This window comes from Juglans microcarpa x Juglans regia, chromosome 3D, assembly GCF_004785595.1.
Source record: "Juglans microcarpa x Juglans regia isolate MS1-56 chromosome 3D, Jm3101_v1.0, whole genome shotgun sequence".
NCBI lineage: Eukaryota > Viridiplantae > Streptophyta > Magnoliopsida > Fagales > Juglandaceae > Juglans > Juglans microcarpa x Juglans regia.
Genome location: NC_054598.1, coordinates 9228970 through 9247451, shown reverse-complemented (window position 1 = coordinate 9247451; position 18482 = coordinate 9228970). Strand labels below are relative to the sequence as shown.

General features: G+C 31.8%; 1 protein-coding gene and 1 long non-coding RNA gene across 2 annotated transcripts; one reads left to right on the top strand and one right to left on the bottom strand.

Moving 5' to 3' along the window:
• Positions 1-1861: 1861 nt before the first annotated feature.
• Positions 1862-7075, bottom strand: LOC121255005 (urease-like). Its single transcript, XM_041155303.1, has 6 exons — positions 6675-7075; positions 4065-4305; positions 3828-3986; positions 3074-3241; positions 2554-2688; positions 1862-2000 (listed from the first exon to the last, which is right to left on the bottom strand). The coding sequence occupies exons 1-6, from the start codon at positions 7073-7075 to the stop codon at positions 1923-1925; spliced, it is 1182 nt and encodes a 393-aa protein (XP_041011237.1). The 3' UTR covers positions 1862-1922.
• Positions 7076-7926: 851 nt separating this feature from the next.
• LOC121254868 lies at positions 7927-11265 on the top strand. The gene is made up of 2 exons (XR_005938734.1): positions 7927-8297; positions 11038-11265. It is a non-coding gene; the product is annotated as an uncharacterized LOC121254868 (long non-coding RNA).
• Positions 11266-18482: the final 7217 nt, after the last annotated feature.

Genomic DNA, 18482 nt, shown 5'->3' with positions numbered 1-18482 from the left:
TTTTGGTCATTTTCTGGAAAAATGACAGATTATTATTTTTGGGTCAAAATGAGATTTTGGCGTGTGTTGGAAAATATCCATTTTCGAAAAAAATGATATTTTGGATTTGATGCATATTTCATCATATACATGCATGTTGGTTGCATTAATATGTTTTTATCTCGTAGCTATTTGGTTATAATTACATGCGGTATCATTCTATAGTAACGCAGATTTGATGCAGAGGAAGATGAGGGTGAGCCTGAGGATTCGGCTCCGCCCGATGAGTGATTGAGATCACTCGTATTTGGTTTGAGACTTATATATATTTTATTTTGGATGACTGTATAACTTTTTAAAAATGCTTTGTTTTGAATATTTGTATTTAAAATTCTGGTACTTAGTTGACTTATTTATATCTATCCGCTGCGTTGTTTATTGTACACTGTTGCATGTACACACACGCTTGGCACTTTCGTTGAGATGCATGACCATATTGTCATCATTCCGACGTCACGATTTCTGTATTTTTTTTGTACGTGAGAGTCGGGGCGTCACATACGCTCTCTATTTATCTGTCTTTGCCTAAACTTCTGGGATGGACATCATATCCCTGCCTAAGTAGTATACGTGGAAGAGTTGCGCATCTAACACGCAAGTCGAATTTGCATTCAGTGCATACAAACAAGGGAAGGCCACGGTCGGGATTATAACAAGCATTGCCTGTTCCGTGACTATTTAAAGCAAGGAAGAGGGAGTGTTCGTGACCGTTATTGGTAAGGATTTCCGAAAGTGAAGAACATAGAACTTTAACATTGTACTCACATGTATGTACCGCACTGTAGCAGAAGCCATGTTGGAGATGGTAACAAGCATTACATCAAAATAGGCCGGCCACTTGGGGAAGTGCCTGCGGGAGGAGGATGAGTGGGTCTTTGTGAAGAAGGTTATCGCTTCTTGAGGGTAGATTAGTGCAGGTACGGCGCAGAAAAGAGTTGCATGGCTCACAACTGTACAATGGAGGCAAGATTAATTGCATACATCCATCACAAAACTTATCATCCTCAAGCTCATCATCTTCATTGATGTTTTAGGAGGAGTGATTGCCGAAGATGTATTGGATTGAAGAATTTAATGTATTTGATCTCACACAAGCAATAGTTATATTCGCTTGCACTTGTTGTGGCATGCGAGGGGCACGTAGAGTGATAGTTATCCCCACTTATATAGACTTTGCACAAAAGGGAAAGGCCATCCCTTGTAGTCTGTAGGGTGGGGCCTGGGCGGCACAGGGGAGAGGGAGATTGCCCCTCTGCATGGCCCACCGTGAAAATATATCCTCTTCCCCTCTTTCGGCATGCATAGGTACCTCCTATGGGGGGTTTGGGATTTGGGGGGAGCCTTCTCCCGCCTGCAACGCATCGAATGATGGTGTTGCGATAACCCTTTTTTTTTTTTTTTTTTTTGTCTTTTTGGTTCTTTAATTATAGAATAGGTAAAGGATTGAAGTTAAAAGTTAGAAAACGCTCTTACATACTATTTTATATTGGGATCTTATTAAATCCCGAAACAGGCTAGCCGTTAGGAGTTCGGGACATTTTTTAATTTCCTTCCAAGTTTTTACGTTAGTTTTAGCAAAATATTTAAAACCAAAATCATTTGTGGACCGTGGTTATCCACGTAAGCCCATTCAAGGAGAGATTTTGTATTCATTGATTTGTTACGCGGAAAAAAAAAGGAGAGTTACAAAATAAAAAGGACAAGAATTAAAATTAAAAGTCAAGGGAAGAGCGAGGAGTAGTTCAGGTGGAGTAGGGTAGGAGAGAAGCTTGGCAAAGGTAAAAAATAAAAAGGAGAGTTAAAAAATAAAAAGGGTAAACTTACTTACAAGAAAGAAAGAGAGGGAAAAAAGAGAGAGAGAGGGGAGAGGGCAAAGTAGAGATTCATGCCTTGCTGACAAAAGTAATGGAGTGAGCACTTCCAACCTTGCCAAATGCTCCAAACATGGGCCTCATCATTACCTGAAAACGTTATTACAGTAAGAAAGGAGCTTGATGCCATTTATCTTGAATTCTCTGTACTAATCTCAGCAGAACCACTGAGATTATTGTCAGAATCTGACAAGATTTTTCTTCATACAATCTATAACTTTCTTTTGAGCCCCCCCCCCCCCCCCCCCCCCCACACACACATCGAATGCAATTTTTCTAACCATCCAAAAGTATTTGAGACCTTTTAATGGTTGGAAGTTCTCTAAGTAGGTTCACTTATGTCTTAAGTTTTTTTTTTTTTTTTTTTCATGTATAACTTGTGTTTAATTAGTTCATGCATCAAAGTTGGGCACAACCGGCACCTCCAAGTCAGATTTATTATCAAGTTGCAGGTCAATGTTCCAACCCAACAATGAGACGATTTCAAACTGTGGGATGTAATTTCCATTGATGTAGTCAACATTTTGTAATATCATAAATTCAAAACAATTGCTCGATGTGGATAAACCATGCTCATCAATCTGTCGTATAACATTCTCCAGTATAACATTCTCCAGAATATAGAAGTCAAAAGAAACTTCACCGGTTCAGGTGTGGGAATGCTTGCGTTTGGATCGCCCATATTAGCCCACGCAACTACACCACCTTTTACTATCATTTCTGGTTTTGCACTAAAGAAGGATGGCTTCCAAAGAACAAGATCGGCCAACTTTCCCATCTGGAGAAACAAATGTTACTAAGAAAAGGGGAAAAATTGATACACTTCATATTAATATAAGAACAATGTTAGAACTTTTGATAGATCATCCAGAACCCACTGGATCCCATCTTCAAGTCAACTGCAATGTCACGATTTGACAGAATTACTGACCGCAGTCAACTATATCCATATTTTGTGATTAGGGTATTGGTATCAACTTACTGTGAATGGATTGGCTTCCTATATTGGATACATTTAGTGGGGGACCAACCAACCACTGATGAACTAATCAAAAACCGAACGAGACTGAATCCAAGTGAATGAGTGAACAAGATAAATGTGATACATATACTTTTATTTGGCCCGCATTTTATTGAGCTCTTAGATGTTAGAACTAGCATACCTCAACTGAGCCAACATATTCAAAAAGCCCATTAGCTATGGCAGGATTTATTGTGTATTTAGCAATGTAACGCTTGATACGAAGATTGTCATTGTCTGGTCCACTAGGGTCAATCGACCCTCTTTGTAACTTCATCTTGTGGGCAGTTTGCCAAGTTCTGCTAATCACCTGGTAACAAAAGATTTTGCAAGACCTCTTCAGATACGAAGACTATTAATGTTGTCATATATAAACATCTGGATAAACAAGACAAATGACCCACAATAATTATGGGAAGATTGACAGGACAAACGTTATGCAGAATTCATATGTTGGCGTGCACTCAAGAGAATGCTAACATCTCATTGTTAAGTTAAAAATTTAATATAAGATCATAACTTGTCAACATTAGAGTTTGGCAACAAGCACTTCATTTTATCATTAGGTGACCCTGTCCTACATCCTCAGTAGGATTTGTGTTGTACGTTTGCCAGAATCATGTTGAGTGGCTGTATCAGCAACACCCAGAGCCTGTCTCCATACAATGGAAGATGATTTTTCTTAGTTACCTTTAAAAATAGTGAATGTATCTTATCAATCAGAATAACTTGAAATCCACAGTATCAACTAAGCTACCAGGTCTCACGATGTTCTAATGTTTGGTTGACTGTTTTATCAGACAAGTTCTGAACATCATTGCAAATACTAACAGAATTATTCCAATAAAAACCGTTGCGAGGGAATGAAAAGAGTAAAAAGATAAGGAATTATTAACCTCTCCAATGCGACCCATAGTTTGTGCATCGGAAGCAATGATGCTAATTGCCCCCATATCATGCAAAATATCCTCTGCATCAATTGTTTCGGCCCTTATCCTTGATTCAGCAAATGCAACGTCTTCTGGAATATCTTTATCGAGGTGATGGCAAACCATCTGTATGTATTCAAACCCAATTGATAACTGGACATTCAGGCTGCACATTGTATCAATATTTCCATTATTTTTGCATACCTGCATGTCAAGATGCTCATCTATAGTGTTGAAAGTAAAAGGTCGTGTGGGGTTCGTAGATGATGGCAGGATATGTTTTGCACCACATACTTTAATGATATCTGGAGCATGACCACCACCAGCACCTTCACTGTCCCAAAGAAGGAAAATGCTAGGTTCACAGACATTTTTTACCGAAAACCTCCACCAAATGACTTGGTTGCTGCCAAGTGGATTTAAAAAAAAAAGAAAAGAAAAGAAACTAACTCATCTCCAGACTCTTCCTCCGAGCCCCCATCTCCCCCATCCCCCTCATCCCCAGCTACGAGCCCTCATCTCTCTCTGTCTCCCTCATCTCTATGAGCCCTCATCTCTCTTGTCTCCCTCATCTCCACCTACAAAGCCTCTCTCCCTGAAAATCTCCCTGAACCACACATATCTCCCTGAACCACACAATCCCTCATCTCCTGGAACCACACGAACCCATCTCAGCCTGTGGCCTCCATCTCCCCAAGCCATCTCATCTCCCTCTCGGCATCCTTGACGTACAGATTACATAATATATAGTAAGAGATAAAATGACGAGGTCGTGGATTCAAGACTGCAAACTTTCAAATTGAACCTTTGATATTGATACATATATATATATATATGGGTAGAAACCTTCTACAATTTTTTATTTTTTGTTCTCTCTAGGACCTGGCTGGAGTTTAATGCAGCAAATAGCTAACTCTGTAGGATCTAGATTTATCGCGAATAGTCAGAGAGGACAAGCGCTGCTTTGCATTTAGAAAATGTTTGGTCCTCAAGTTTCTAGAGTTTGCTTTTTCTCTAAACTGAGAGGAAAAACTACCGCTCTAAAAAAGGGGAAAGCAAGGCTAGCGGAAGGTGGACTTGGACTGGAACCAGAGGTTGGTGCTGAAAATAAAGGAAAAAGCTGCGAGTCGCACCTGTAAGTTTTAGCAATGCAGTGAGAGTGAGAGGAGAGGGACGATGGCAGGTACGATTAATTGGGTCTATTTTATTTTTGCTTTTGTTTTTTTTTCTTTTTTTTTTAAAATCACGTTACATGCCAGTCAAGAGGACATGTCATTCGATAAAAAGTTTTTGTAGCCAGCTTTAGTGACTATAGCAGCTTCCCCCAAAGAATCAAGGAAGTAGGACAACCATCAAAAGCTGGAAAGGTTGAAAATAAGGCAAAAAGCAAAAAGTTGATGAACTTCTCGACCCCTATCAACAAGAGAAAGAATTAAAATCACCTAAAATGATGCATGGTTGTACGAATTTTACACTCAACATGTTCGGTAAAATGTGTAGGCGCATTTTTTGTTCGGGGAGGGCAACGTGGAAGGGACTTATAAAAATTGGGGTTTTGTTTACCTTAAGAAAATTCGTGAATGATGCTGGTGTAATCCTAACTGCAATTAATTATTCAACCATACCTATCGTGATGTTTGTTGTATTTTGTTTTGTTGGGATTTAGACTTTAATGTCATCCATTGTTCTAGTTAAAAATTCGAATTTGATTTATCAGGAGGCCGTAAATCCAACGGTGACTGAAAATAGTTATAGGCAATTGAAGGACAGTTCTGGTTCTTTTCCAGAGGATTCTACAAATGGAGATGGCAATACCATAAATAATTAACACATAGTTGAAATGGAGTCTGGGAATATTCCCAAGATTAATCAGCACAAAGTGGTTATAATAGAGAACTTTGACGGTGAGCAGACAGAGTCAGAGGAGGGACTGGATGAGAATGAATCAGATTGGGTTAAGGGTGACAAGAAGCCGAAGATAGTGGAGAGTCAGGATGGAATAAGATAAAGTACTTAGTGAGACTATCAGGGATATGATTGATAAAAATCATGATAAGCATTTGGAAAATAATGCTTTTGAGAATAATATTGAAATCAAGGAAAAAGATCGAGGTTCAGAGCTTCTGCATGCTGGTGCTCGGTCGGAACTTTTGAATGATACTACCCCTCAAAATGGGGCTTGGTCGACCCAAGCAATAGAGTCAGAGAATGAGAAGGAATCACAACAATCTTCAATAACTATGGACCTCAGCTGCTACAATTGGAAACTTTGTAATGCAACCACTGGGCCAGACTACATCCCTTGCCTTGACAATTGGCAAGTTATTAGAATACGTGTCTATAATTGATGTGGTGGCAAGCCCACAAGGGAGGATGTCAAAGATGCTTTATGTTGGACTTTCACAAATTTGAATAACAACATAGGCGGGAATGTGAGGAACCCATACCACAGAATTGCTTCAATATCATAACTTTGAGAACAAGGTTCTTTAAAGAGGAGAATTTGTTATGAATTCAACTAAGATTGGGTCGGACTTGATGGGCCTCAAACTTAGTTGTTTAGTGGCCTATGGGCTTAGTTCATCTTGGTTAGCATTGGCCCATGGCCTTAGTTGGCTATTGCCAAATGAGTTCATCATCTTCCAATATATGAAGAGGAAAAATGGTACTTATTTGGGCATCTGGAAAATTTTACAGAAACAATTTGTATTTTCTTTGTGAAAAATTGGATACCTCGACTACTCCAAGGCGTAGTTTTATCATCATCTTTTTTGTTCTTAATTCTTCTTTTATTGTCAATATTACTGTTCTTACCACTGACCGATGTCAAGCTCTTCGCTTATAAGCTGAATGACGATGCCCTGGCCAAATCCGTTGACAAAGAACTCCCACTGGTCCTCTATTTTCTCTGTGATCGTCTCCTTCATTTTCTTCCTCACAGTCACCATCGCCCTTACTTCGATCCCTCCTCCCGAAGTCAACAAAGACCCATTACTCTCTTTGCTTTCCAGGGTACTAGCAGCCTCCAAAGTCTTGTCGTCACTGCTGATCACTGCCCGGATTAGCCCGTTCCTATTGACCTGAGAATCGAATACCAATAACTGAGTCCTCCGAATAAGGATTATGCTGCTTTCACCGAAGAAAGCCAGAGATGTCCTGAGTACCCCGCCGGAGATGTCAGACTGGGGAGGACCGGCCGGGTTGAGCATAAACATTTTGGTCTATGTATACGAAAAAAAAAAAAGCTCCTTGGTTCACTGTTGCTTAGGTCCAATATGAAAGAGAGGACATTGATTGATATTGCAGAGGATGTAACAAACGGCGTCGTGCGATTCTGTGGCATCGCTTATTGTTTGCCGTGAGTCTTGAAGGAGGTGGGCGGTTGCCTGTTGATTGAGATTCCCCGAGAATGGAACGCAAAACGATGGACAGAGGACAAGCTAAGTGGTGGTTTGATTTTGATATATTTATATTTATATCTTATATGTAATAAGCGTCAATAAGCAGTTGTCGTCCATTATTTCTTTCGAATTTGCCCCTGCATTTCAGTTCATTTCGCCCCTACATCTCTGCTTTTCGTCTATTATTTTTTCCAATTTTGTCCCTGAATTTCAGTTCATTTCAGTGATGTCTGCCGTCCTATGTTAGTTTTGTTTCTTCCTTTTTTGTCCTTCGCTTTCTATCTATTTTCCACATCCGTCCTTGGATTCTGCAGTGATGTATTTTAATTTTTATCTTGCTTTGGCATTTGACTTCTTTGACTTTTATATTTTACAATTGGGCCCTTGAATTAGTGGAGCCTATTTGTCAATTTTGGTGCTGCTGTTCTTATTAAATTACTGTTTAGTTCGGCTCCCCTTTGACAACCGTCTGCACCAAATAGGCTTTTATGTAAAATCACCTTTTCTTTAAATAACCCTGTAAAGTGGTGTCGGTTTTACAATATATTTTAATCTTATTTTCTTTTTCACTTCTTACAGACTTCTCGTAAGTTTTACTATTTTTCTCTAATTAATTTTTTAATCTGTTTTCTTTATTTACTGGATATACTTTCTTTTAATTTTGGATATACTTTTTTCGCATCCCTGACAAAGCGGTGACCGCTTGGATCATTTGGCATTTGTTAATCTCGGATTTGTAGAAATTGGATAGTCCTTCACGTCCTCTCCACGTCTACCACCGCTTCGACCATTTGCAGTATGGTATTATCAAAATAGTAAAAATTGTATAATTTGTACTTTTGTTCTTATCCTTTTATTCTGCCGGTTTCACCCCTTCTCGATTCATATAAAAGCAAAACTCATTCTTACTTTCTACTCCATTTCCTCTTAAGTTCAGCACTTTTAAAATCAAAATCCTCTCACTCACATCGTACAAACTTTCAGTGGCTCAGTGTTGATAGATTAGTTTCTCGTTTGAAGTTTCAAAAATAACTAGGTATGTAATTCTTTTTCTTCTCCAGTTAATTTTCCCTCTATTTTTAAGTATAATTATATGGGTCTGTTTGTTTTTCTTTCAATTATGCCATATACCATATCTGCTCTTATGGCATGTTTATTGACGTAAATTAGAAAAAAAATTCCAGACTGTAGACCATTTATCACATAGTTGGTACACACAAGTTCACAAACTGAAGACTAAATTGAGAACAAAATTACCATCTGAACAGATATGATATATAGTTTTTACTTTCAAAAAATACTGTATGTAATTGTTTGGCTTTTCTTATCAGCTAAATAAAAGGTGCAAAATAAAATTTTGATATAAACAAATGTGCTAAAATGCAAACTACAAACTACATATCAAATGGTTGTTACATATGCAAGTTAAAAAATTAGAAACTATAAACTGAAAAATTAAAACTATATATGCACATCGTTAAAAGCTGTAAAATAAGATTCTGACTTACACAAATTACACAAATACGCTTGATATTTTACAACTCCACACTTTCAGGCTTAATAATCACATACAGAAAAAAAAATAAACAAAATCACAAACATGTCATCTGCAAACATTTCTTACCTCCTCTGGAAAAGACAAATTGGAGAAGGAGAACTGCTCCACCAATAAGGAAAAAAATCAAATAAGAAGATAGACAAACTAAAAAAAAAAAAGAACTGTGTTACCCAACAAATTTGCATTAGAAATCAGATTTAGAGTTACAAGTACAAATCTGTTGAGAATTATAAAGATAAAAAAAGAAAATTATTAGAGGGAATCTGAGTTTAGACTTCTCGGATCTGGATTTTAATGTCAACATAAGTCCAGATTCTAAAAATAAGAACAAGATTATAGATTCTAAAAAAATATATTTGAAAAAGATCAAAGTTTGTAGAATAATATATCTTGGTCAGAGTTTACGAGATGTACAACAAATGTCTACATTCGATGAGTTCAGGATATAAACAAAAGAGGCCATGTGAAAAATAAAAGCAAATATTTAGTGCAATAAAACTTAAAACTTTTAAAATAAAGTTCTCATCTAAACATGTGTTAAAATCCAAACCACAAACTTCTAAATTAAAAAGTTACAAGCTGCAAACTACATAAAATACAAACCGTAAAATAAGCTTATCATCTAAACATATATGCTAAAATACAAACCATGAAACGTTTATCAGACAGTTGCTATGCGTGCAAGTTAAAAAATTATAGCCTAGAAACTAGAAGAATAAAACTACATATGGTGATCCCTAAAGGTTGTACAAGGAACAAATCCAATAAAGAGTTTCAACTCGACAAATAAATAAAAAATCAAAAAAATCAAAAGATTTGTTATATGTGTATTTACAGATTTGTTAAACTCAGAATGAAACTCATAGTAACAAAAAAGAGGAACAATATAGATCGAAAAGAAATAAACTTTTCAAAACCTACAAATTATAAATGTGTTAAGATCACATCCAAACAAATGTTATCCATACCGACTAAGAAAAAGGGTAGAAGAAAAGACATTTCCAAACAAGAAAAAGAAAAAAATTATTGCACAAATAGCAAAACATTTCCTCAAGATCTGAGAAATAAACTTTCAGATTTTTTAGAAAAAAATGATAATAGTAAAAAAAAAAAAAAAAAAAAAGATAGAAAATGAAAAAAAAAAAAGGAAACAAAAATTCAGATCTGAGAAAAAATCTCAGATCTGTGTGAGTTCAGAATAGAAAATGCTAAGAAATAAAGAAACCGATATAAAAAAAATATATGGAAACAAAATAAGGAAATATTAACATTTCCAAAGCAGCAGAACAGATCTACAGATATGTAGGAATACGAAATAAAAAGTTCCTTCAACGAAACAAATCGCCACTGCAACCCAAAAAAAAAACAAAATTGCAAAAAAAAAATGAAATGAAATCAATAAATTCTTATATCTATTGAGAAGAGAAATACCTGCCAGGGAAAAAAACAATAGCAAGAGAAGATCTAAAGAAAAGATCTAGAGATCTATATGCATTTGAGGAGAAATAAACATGCAACCAAAATTAAAAACAAAAAAAAACAAAAAACAAAATTTGAGAAAAAAAAATCTCATATATGAGTTCACAAAAAATTATTTATGCGAAATAAACAAGTGAGCAGAGAAAAAAGTAAAACACAGATCAATAAGAACAAACCAACAGATATCAGCCGAAGGAACGAAAAAAATAAAAAAAAAAACTTAGATCTGAAACATGAAGCTTCAGATTCGTAACATTTGGAAAAAAAAAACTTGTAAAATATCGTAAAACACAAATAAAGATAGAGCTATTGTTTTTTATTTCTCTGTTGAGAGAAGAGGCAGTGAGCGGCAAGAACAAGAAAGGATTTGTAAGAGAAAGATGGGACGCAAATGGAAGAGACGAGGGAAGGAGAAGAAGAAAGCTCAGAAAAAGAAGGAAAAAGAGAGAGGGTAAGACGGGAAGCTCAATGTCGAGTAGACGAAATGGAGGCGCATGCGGATAATGATGTATTTATAGTAGTGGGTGTAAAATTAGGTTTCTCTCTTGATGGGAACGGCGCCGTTTCTCCATTGGGTGTAATAGTTTGCGTCTTTTATGATGGTCTGCAACGCTGGCGTTTTAAATGACTGTGGGTTTAACAATAATAGTTTTATTAATATAATTACAAACTTTCATAACGTAAAAATATATATTTTATTAATATAGATCTAATATTTTTTAATGTATTTTTTTTACAGGTTTGTTGCTTTGGTTCTTACTTTACTGTTCCTTGTTGCGGTTGTTGTCAATTTCTTCTATTTCCATTGTACTTTCTGGTATGTTCCCTTCTACATCATTTAATCAAATGTTATTCAAATTTTTTTTTAAAATTTATATAAATGTACCTTTAGTCAAAATAAACTGTTCACATTGTATTTTTGTTGTATGAATATTTGTTTTTGTGATCATATTAATATCTTCTAATATATTTGTTCTATTTTAAAATATACTATGTCATTTGATTCATTTAATATAATCTGTATAAAATTATTTGTATATAATTAAATTAGTTAACGGTAGCCAATGTGGATGATTATTTGTATAAAATTATTCGTACATAGAGAATATTACAAATAGGATTCAAGATAAAAAGTGGATGATTGTTTTGAGTGTATCTATGAATGAATTTGAAAAACTGCGCCAAAACAAACTTAACGTATTATCTATCAATGACATACCTAGGACAGCAGAATAGCCATTTCAAAAATTTTCTTCTAGACTTCCAGTTATTATAATGTATAGCTATAAGAAATTCATATGTAATTATGAGATAACTCTTGCTTTTTATTTGTAATTATGATGATAACGCATTTGTTTCAATAGTTACTTTTTTATCTACAATAGAACATTGTATAATTATAAATATGTTCGTGTAAATTCCTATGTTATAATCATAAATATTCTACAAATTATATATATGATTATTTTTATAATCAATGAGAATCTTAAAATATAAACAAAACTATTACATTTTATAATTATATATATTAACTTTTATTTTATTATTACATATTTTTAGATTTCATAAATATTATTTTTTTAAATATTTTTTATATTTTTACAATTGGGCACACGTGCAATGCATGTGTTTGCCCTTTACTAGTGTGTGTATATATATATATATATATATATATATATATATATATATATATATATTATGACTAATCCATTATCCGTGCCGTCTGGATATTCATTAACGAGACTCTCAAACATGAGCGCTTGAAAGCACGGTCCAATGGTTCGTTAGAAAGGGACTCAAAAGATGATCCGAGAAAGAAAAATCAAATTTATGACCGTTTTAAGAGTTGTTTATATATAAGACTCCCATCTCATTTTAATATTTTAAATTTTATATATAAAATATAATAAATAATTTAATTTTTAAAATTTTAAAATAAAAATAATATTTTATTTAACTTTAATTTAATTTTTAAAATTTTAAAATAAAAATAATATTTTATTTAACTTTCAATTTTTATCTCATTTTATCTCAACTCTCAATCCAAACCTTCTCTTAATTATTATTTTTTAATTAAATCTAACCACGTTGCTTTCATTTTATTTTGTAAAGTCCCTTTGTGAATCTAACATTTATTTATTTTGTTGTTTGAAGTAATAATAAGTGATGAACCATTGAACAAGAATCTTGCAGAACTTTCTTGTCATAACTTCATAATAATATATCGACCATATAATATTTAGTTATGCCCATTAATCCTATTCATATGAATCTTTCAAACAATACCATTATTAGCTAAAAATTATAATTTTCATTTGTTTTTGTATATATTGATCTCAATATTTTAATTTTAAATGTATTACTCCTCATACTTATGATTTTAATCATTTTGATTTTTTGTTGGTATTGAGTCAGAAACCCTTTTAACTTTGCTACTCATCATCCTTACATACTACACATCATATTTATTTTAATTTTTTTACTTTATTCTTCTTAAACTAATTGAATTATTCTACTCATCATACATACACCACATATTTAGTAAGAGAAAAAAATAAAAATAAAAAATTATGAGTAGTATGTGGTGTGAAGATGATGAGTATAATTTTTCTGGATTGTTTGGATTGAGAGAGACTCTCAACTCATCTCATATAATCATTACAACTTTTCTAAATTTTCACGCAAAATACAATAAATAATTCAAAATTTTAAAATCTAAAAAAAATATTCTAACAATATTTTATTCAACTTTCTTCTTATCTAATCTCAACTCACTATCCAAATCTCCCTACTCCACCTAGACTTGTGCCTAGGTGAGGAGTCGGTGTAACCGGTCCGATCCAATCCGATTTGGTTTTAGACAAAATTTAGGATTGAACCGGTATGTACCGGTTTTGCATTTTTCAAAATCGATTACGCACCGGTTATCCTCTTAAATCAGTATCTCCAGTTTTACCGGTTTCTAATCTGGTCTGGTCCGATCCGATTTTTTAAATGTAAGTTTGTCATTAAAAATCTATCTGTTAATTTTTAAAAAAAAAAATGATTCAAAAAATATGCTATGATTAATAAAAATAATGTCTACTGCACTACAATTACAGATTACAAATTACACAGATTACAATTACACAAACACAATCACAAAAATCCTAATAAAACAAATACCACCTAACACACCTCTGATCTATGTGATCATTAGTCAAGTTGGCCCAAATCAAACACACATCTAATCTATATGCCATAATTCATCAATCAGCTCACGTACATGTCTCCCAGATACTTTCACTAACAGTCTAACATTGCAATTTCAGGTAATTTCAGTCACAATCACAAAACCCTAATAACACAAACACAATCACAACCACAATCACAAAATCCTGATGATTCATATTAGGTTTCAAACACAATCACAAACACCATCTACCAGATTTCAAAGTAATTTCACAAACACAATTATAAAATCCTAATAACACAGACACAATCACAAAATCCTAATGATTCATATCAGGTTTCAAATTAATTTCAAATAACTTAAATAAGTGAAATGAAAAAAAAATGGAGAAACATTACTATGAGGAATCGAAGGCAAAGAGACGTGAGGGGAGGTTCGACGATGAGAGTGAGGTGAGGCCATAAGTCCGTGAGGGGAGGTTTGACAACGAGAGTGAAGTGAGGCTGAGGGTTTGTGCGTAGCAGGCTGCGGGCTGCTGCTAAGAGGCAAGGCAAAGAGATAGCGACGAGAGGCAGAGACGAGAGTGAGGTTCGACAAGAGTGAGGTCGACAATGAGAGTGAGGTCAACGACAAGTGAGATTCGACGACGAGAGTGAGGTTCAGAGAGGCAGAGAGGCGTAGACGAGAGTGAGGAAGAGAGCCTTTAGTGTTTATGAGTCATGATTTTATTCAAATTTCGTATGTGTAAAGTTATAAACTAGAGACTTGGAAAGGAAACAACGCCGTTTCCTATAAGTATTAGTAATGGTTTATTTCATTTTTTTTATATTTTTTCAAATGATCATTAAAAAAAAAAATTCTGATAGTTTGGAAAAATTTATATATATTTTTAATCCATTTAATACATAGTTATAGACTATAGTGATTTAGTTATAGTGATTATTAGACTATATAATAGTATTAATATTAAACTATTAATATTAGTTATAATGATTTAGTATAACTATATTAGTATAAGTATAATCATAGTCTATATTAGACTATTAGTATTAGTTAAGACTATATAATAATATTAACATTAGACCATTAGTATAGCTATATATTAGTATAGCTATATAATATAATTATAGTCTATATTAGACTATAAGTATAACTATAGCTATAGTGAGTTTGTTAATTGTTATATTAGTATTTGTCAATTGTTATAATGAGTTTAATTTATTATAACTATATTATTGATAGTATTACAGTGATAGTATTAGTATAGTAATTTATTTTAGTGATAATATTAATATAGTAATTTAGTAGTAGTAATTAGTAATACTATATCATTAATTTATATGTAATTATTTAGTATAGTGATTATTTAGCTATATATAATATATCAGTATTAGTTATATATTAGTATAGTTATAAATAAAATGTTATTAATAATTTAAATATATATTTTATGTTTAAAGCATATGATAAATTAAATTTTTATTTTATAAATTATAATAATATTATCTTATATATAATTATATTAATAACATATAATCAAACAAATTACAAATATTCATATTTAGATTAACATTTTGTGTCATAATTTATAAATTATAATATGAAATTATTTCATATATAATTATAAATCATATATAAAACTTATATATATAAAATTATATAATTATATAAATATATATTATATATAACACTTATATATATAAATTATATATAAAAAATATTTTGTATAAAACTTATATATATATATAAAATATTAATTTTTAAATTTTTTTTCTCAACCGGTCCAGTTCCGGTTCCTGAAACCTCGGAATCGGGACCGGACCGGGTCCAGCCGGTTTTACGGTTACAAGAACTGGTCCGGTCTGGTTTTCCGGTTCAAATTTACACCCCTAGGTGAGGTGATCTTACCTTGTTCTATTTGACAACAAAACCATTTTCAAGTATTTTTAGGTATTCTCATATATTTCATTCCTAAACATCACTCAAATACAATACATTTTTCAATTTTTAATTTTTAATTTTTTCATCTAATCATTACTTAATCAATATAATTTCTCAAACTCTAAAACAAAACATAAAAAACAATACTACTTTTTCAAGTTTTAAAACAAAAATTATATTAAAAAAATTATATTCACTTTATAATATTTTTTTTCTTACACTTCCTAAAACTTAATAAAATATCTTAACTTCAATAATTTCATTATTATTTACAGATATATTGAAATATTCTAAATATATAAATGGACCCTTAAGGCTTCTTTATCATTTTAATTTTTATTTATTGTTTGATTATTAGTTTCTAAAATGATGTTATTATTTTTTTCACACGTGTTATTTTATCAATGAAGCTACGTGATATATTTAATGGAAGTTTAACGGTATGATATAGTTTGATATAATATAATTTGTAAAATTTAAAATTTAGAATTTACTTTTTAAAATTAAATTATGTCACATAAATAAATAATATGTAGTATAAAAATTTTTAAATAAAATTATTATTGACCTTTCACATCACTGGAATGTTAGGAAGTGATTTATTTTTTTTACAAAAATCAACTTTTAATTTTTTTATAAATTAAAATCTTATATTCTAAATAAATAAATAAATAAATAAAGGCGTGTGAGATGTGAAAATAGTAATAGCTTTTGTTGCAAGTTGGAAGAAGGTGAAAGTCAACTACCATATATAAAAGAGAAAAAGAAATATATAACGAAGGACCCTCTACAGCCCTGCTCCCACTCCCGCTTCCCAGTCCCGTTTATGTAAAATTTTGTATTTTTGTATTTTATTTTTTTATATATGTATTTTTTTAATACTGTAAAATATTTTTTTAAAAAATAAAAAAATTATAATATTATTAAAAAACACTTACTTAATTACTAAATAAAAAGAAAAAAATTAAAAAAATATATAGAGGAACTGGGAGCGGAAAACTTTATCCTATAATGAAATGAAATGAAAACCAATTGGATGGCGAAACCTGTGCAAATGACAAAAATCCATCACGTGGGATATCTGACATCCACACATTATCCTATTCCTACCACCTACGACTCTGCTACTGATTTCTCTTGTCTGGCGAGAGCAGTGATTTCAGGCTTTGTTAAAGATTCATTATTTAACGAGAAAACATATTTATAATTTTATCTGAATTTAATTAAATTTCTCTGAATTTAGTTTAATTGCAATGTCCAAAAAATGGAATCAACATGGTTTATTTAATGTAAAAAATTAATCTTTCAATCCAAATGCAAATAGGCTGTACATTTTCTGAACTTAGAGATGTTTTACACTTTACAATTGGAATATAAAGTTTAAAATATCTATTAATTAATTAAAGGGTAACAAATTACAATTGTTTTTATTTGTATTTTGTCGTTTTCTCCCTGTTTTTGTTACCAAACTTCATCTTTTTCAAAAATTCTACTATTTCATTACCTCACAACTCAAATTCTATAAAAAAAAACACTTTATGACAAATTCTAGTATTCATTACCCAAATTAGAAAAGAAAAAAAGAAAATAATTATCAACCATCTTATATAATTAAATTTTGCTAGGTACAAGCGAGTTCATGCATCATATCGCGTATCGATAATTTTTTTAATTTAAAAAAAAATGAAAAAAAAAATTTTGAGAGAAAAAAAAAATCTCCTATATCATAAAAATTATTTTTATTTTTAATTCACATCATTTTATTAAATATATATATTATATATCAATATTAATATATAAATTAGTATACGAACTTATTTGCAATAAAATTTTTCCTATATAATTAGATGATGATGCAAGATGGTAAATCTAGCGGTACGTGCGCATGGGTACTATACGTAGTGGCAGATGGAATAATATGGCACTTTTCTTTGTAGTCAACGTTTATTTATTGCGTTCTTCCGGTGATGATCAGCTGATAAGCTAATTTTAGTATTTGCAATTATTATTGTAATTTTTTAATCTTATTCTTATCATTTTCACGTTGAAAAAAAACCTATCTTTCATTCTGGAAAATCCAAAATCCGAAAAAAATATGTCACTACGATCATCTCTTATCGATCCATGCATTCTCTCACTAGAGTAAAAAAGTACCTTATATACTGTAGGCGATTCATTCATCCACACAACACGTGTATATAAATATATAGCAAAACTCTATTCAAATATATAGGTTCAGAGCTTATAACTTATACTTTAAGTAAAAAGTATTAATATTAAAAATCTATTTACTTATTAGTAACCATGTCTTTCAAACACGATACATTTGTTTGTAAACAAATTAAAAAAAGTATCTTTTAATATTGAAAAGACAATTATTTAATTTTTTAAAGATTATGATCATATTGTTGAAAGTTTAAAAATTATAATTTCTTAAAATTATATGAGTATTTTTACAGCCTATTGACTGTCTTTTTAAAACTCCAATTACGTTCCGTATTATTCGGAAAAATACGTTAAAAAAAAATACAAAAATGATGTTTTTCTTCCAATGTATTTTTTAACTTATTTGAGATTAAAAAGCATTTTAATATATAAAATTCAAATAATCTAATTTCTCACTCTAAAGTTTTTAAGGTTATTTAAATATTTTTTAAACTCCTAACGCAATTCCAAACAGGCCTTAAGTATTTCACATCAACTAATAACTATTCTAAAAAATTATTGATATTTGGACTTTTTTTTTAAAACAACTGAGTCCCATAATAATAAGTAGCGTGTTAATATAAATAGGCCAAAACTCAAATATATATAAAATACAACTTATACAATGAAACTCTTCCAATTACAGATTGTCCCTACAAGTACAGCCACCTAGTGCAACCTCAATTTTCTGCCTCTCCTTGACCATTATATAATTTCCTTTTTTAGTTGGGTAGTGTTTCCAATCGCAGTTCTCATCAACTATATATTTATTTTCACGTTTAACTAAATGCTTCAATTCAAAGAGATATAAACAGCGATAAATGCTCATGTGCAGTCTACAATACATAAAAATACCGTCTATTTCT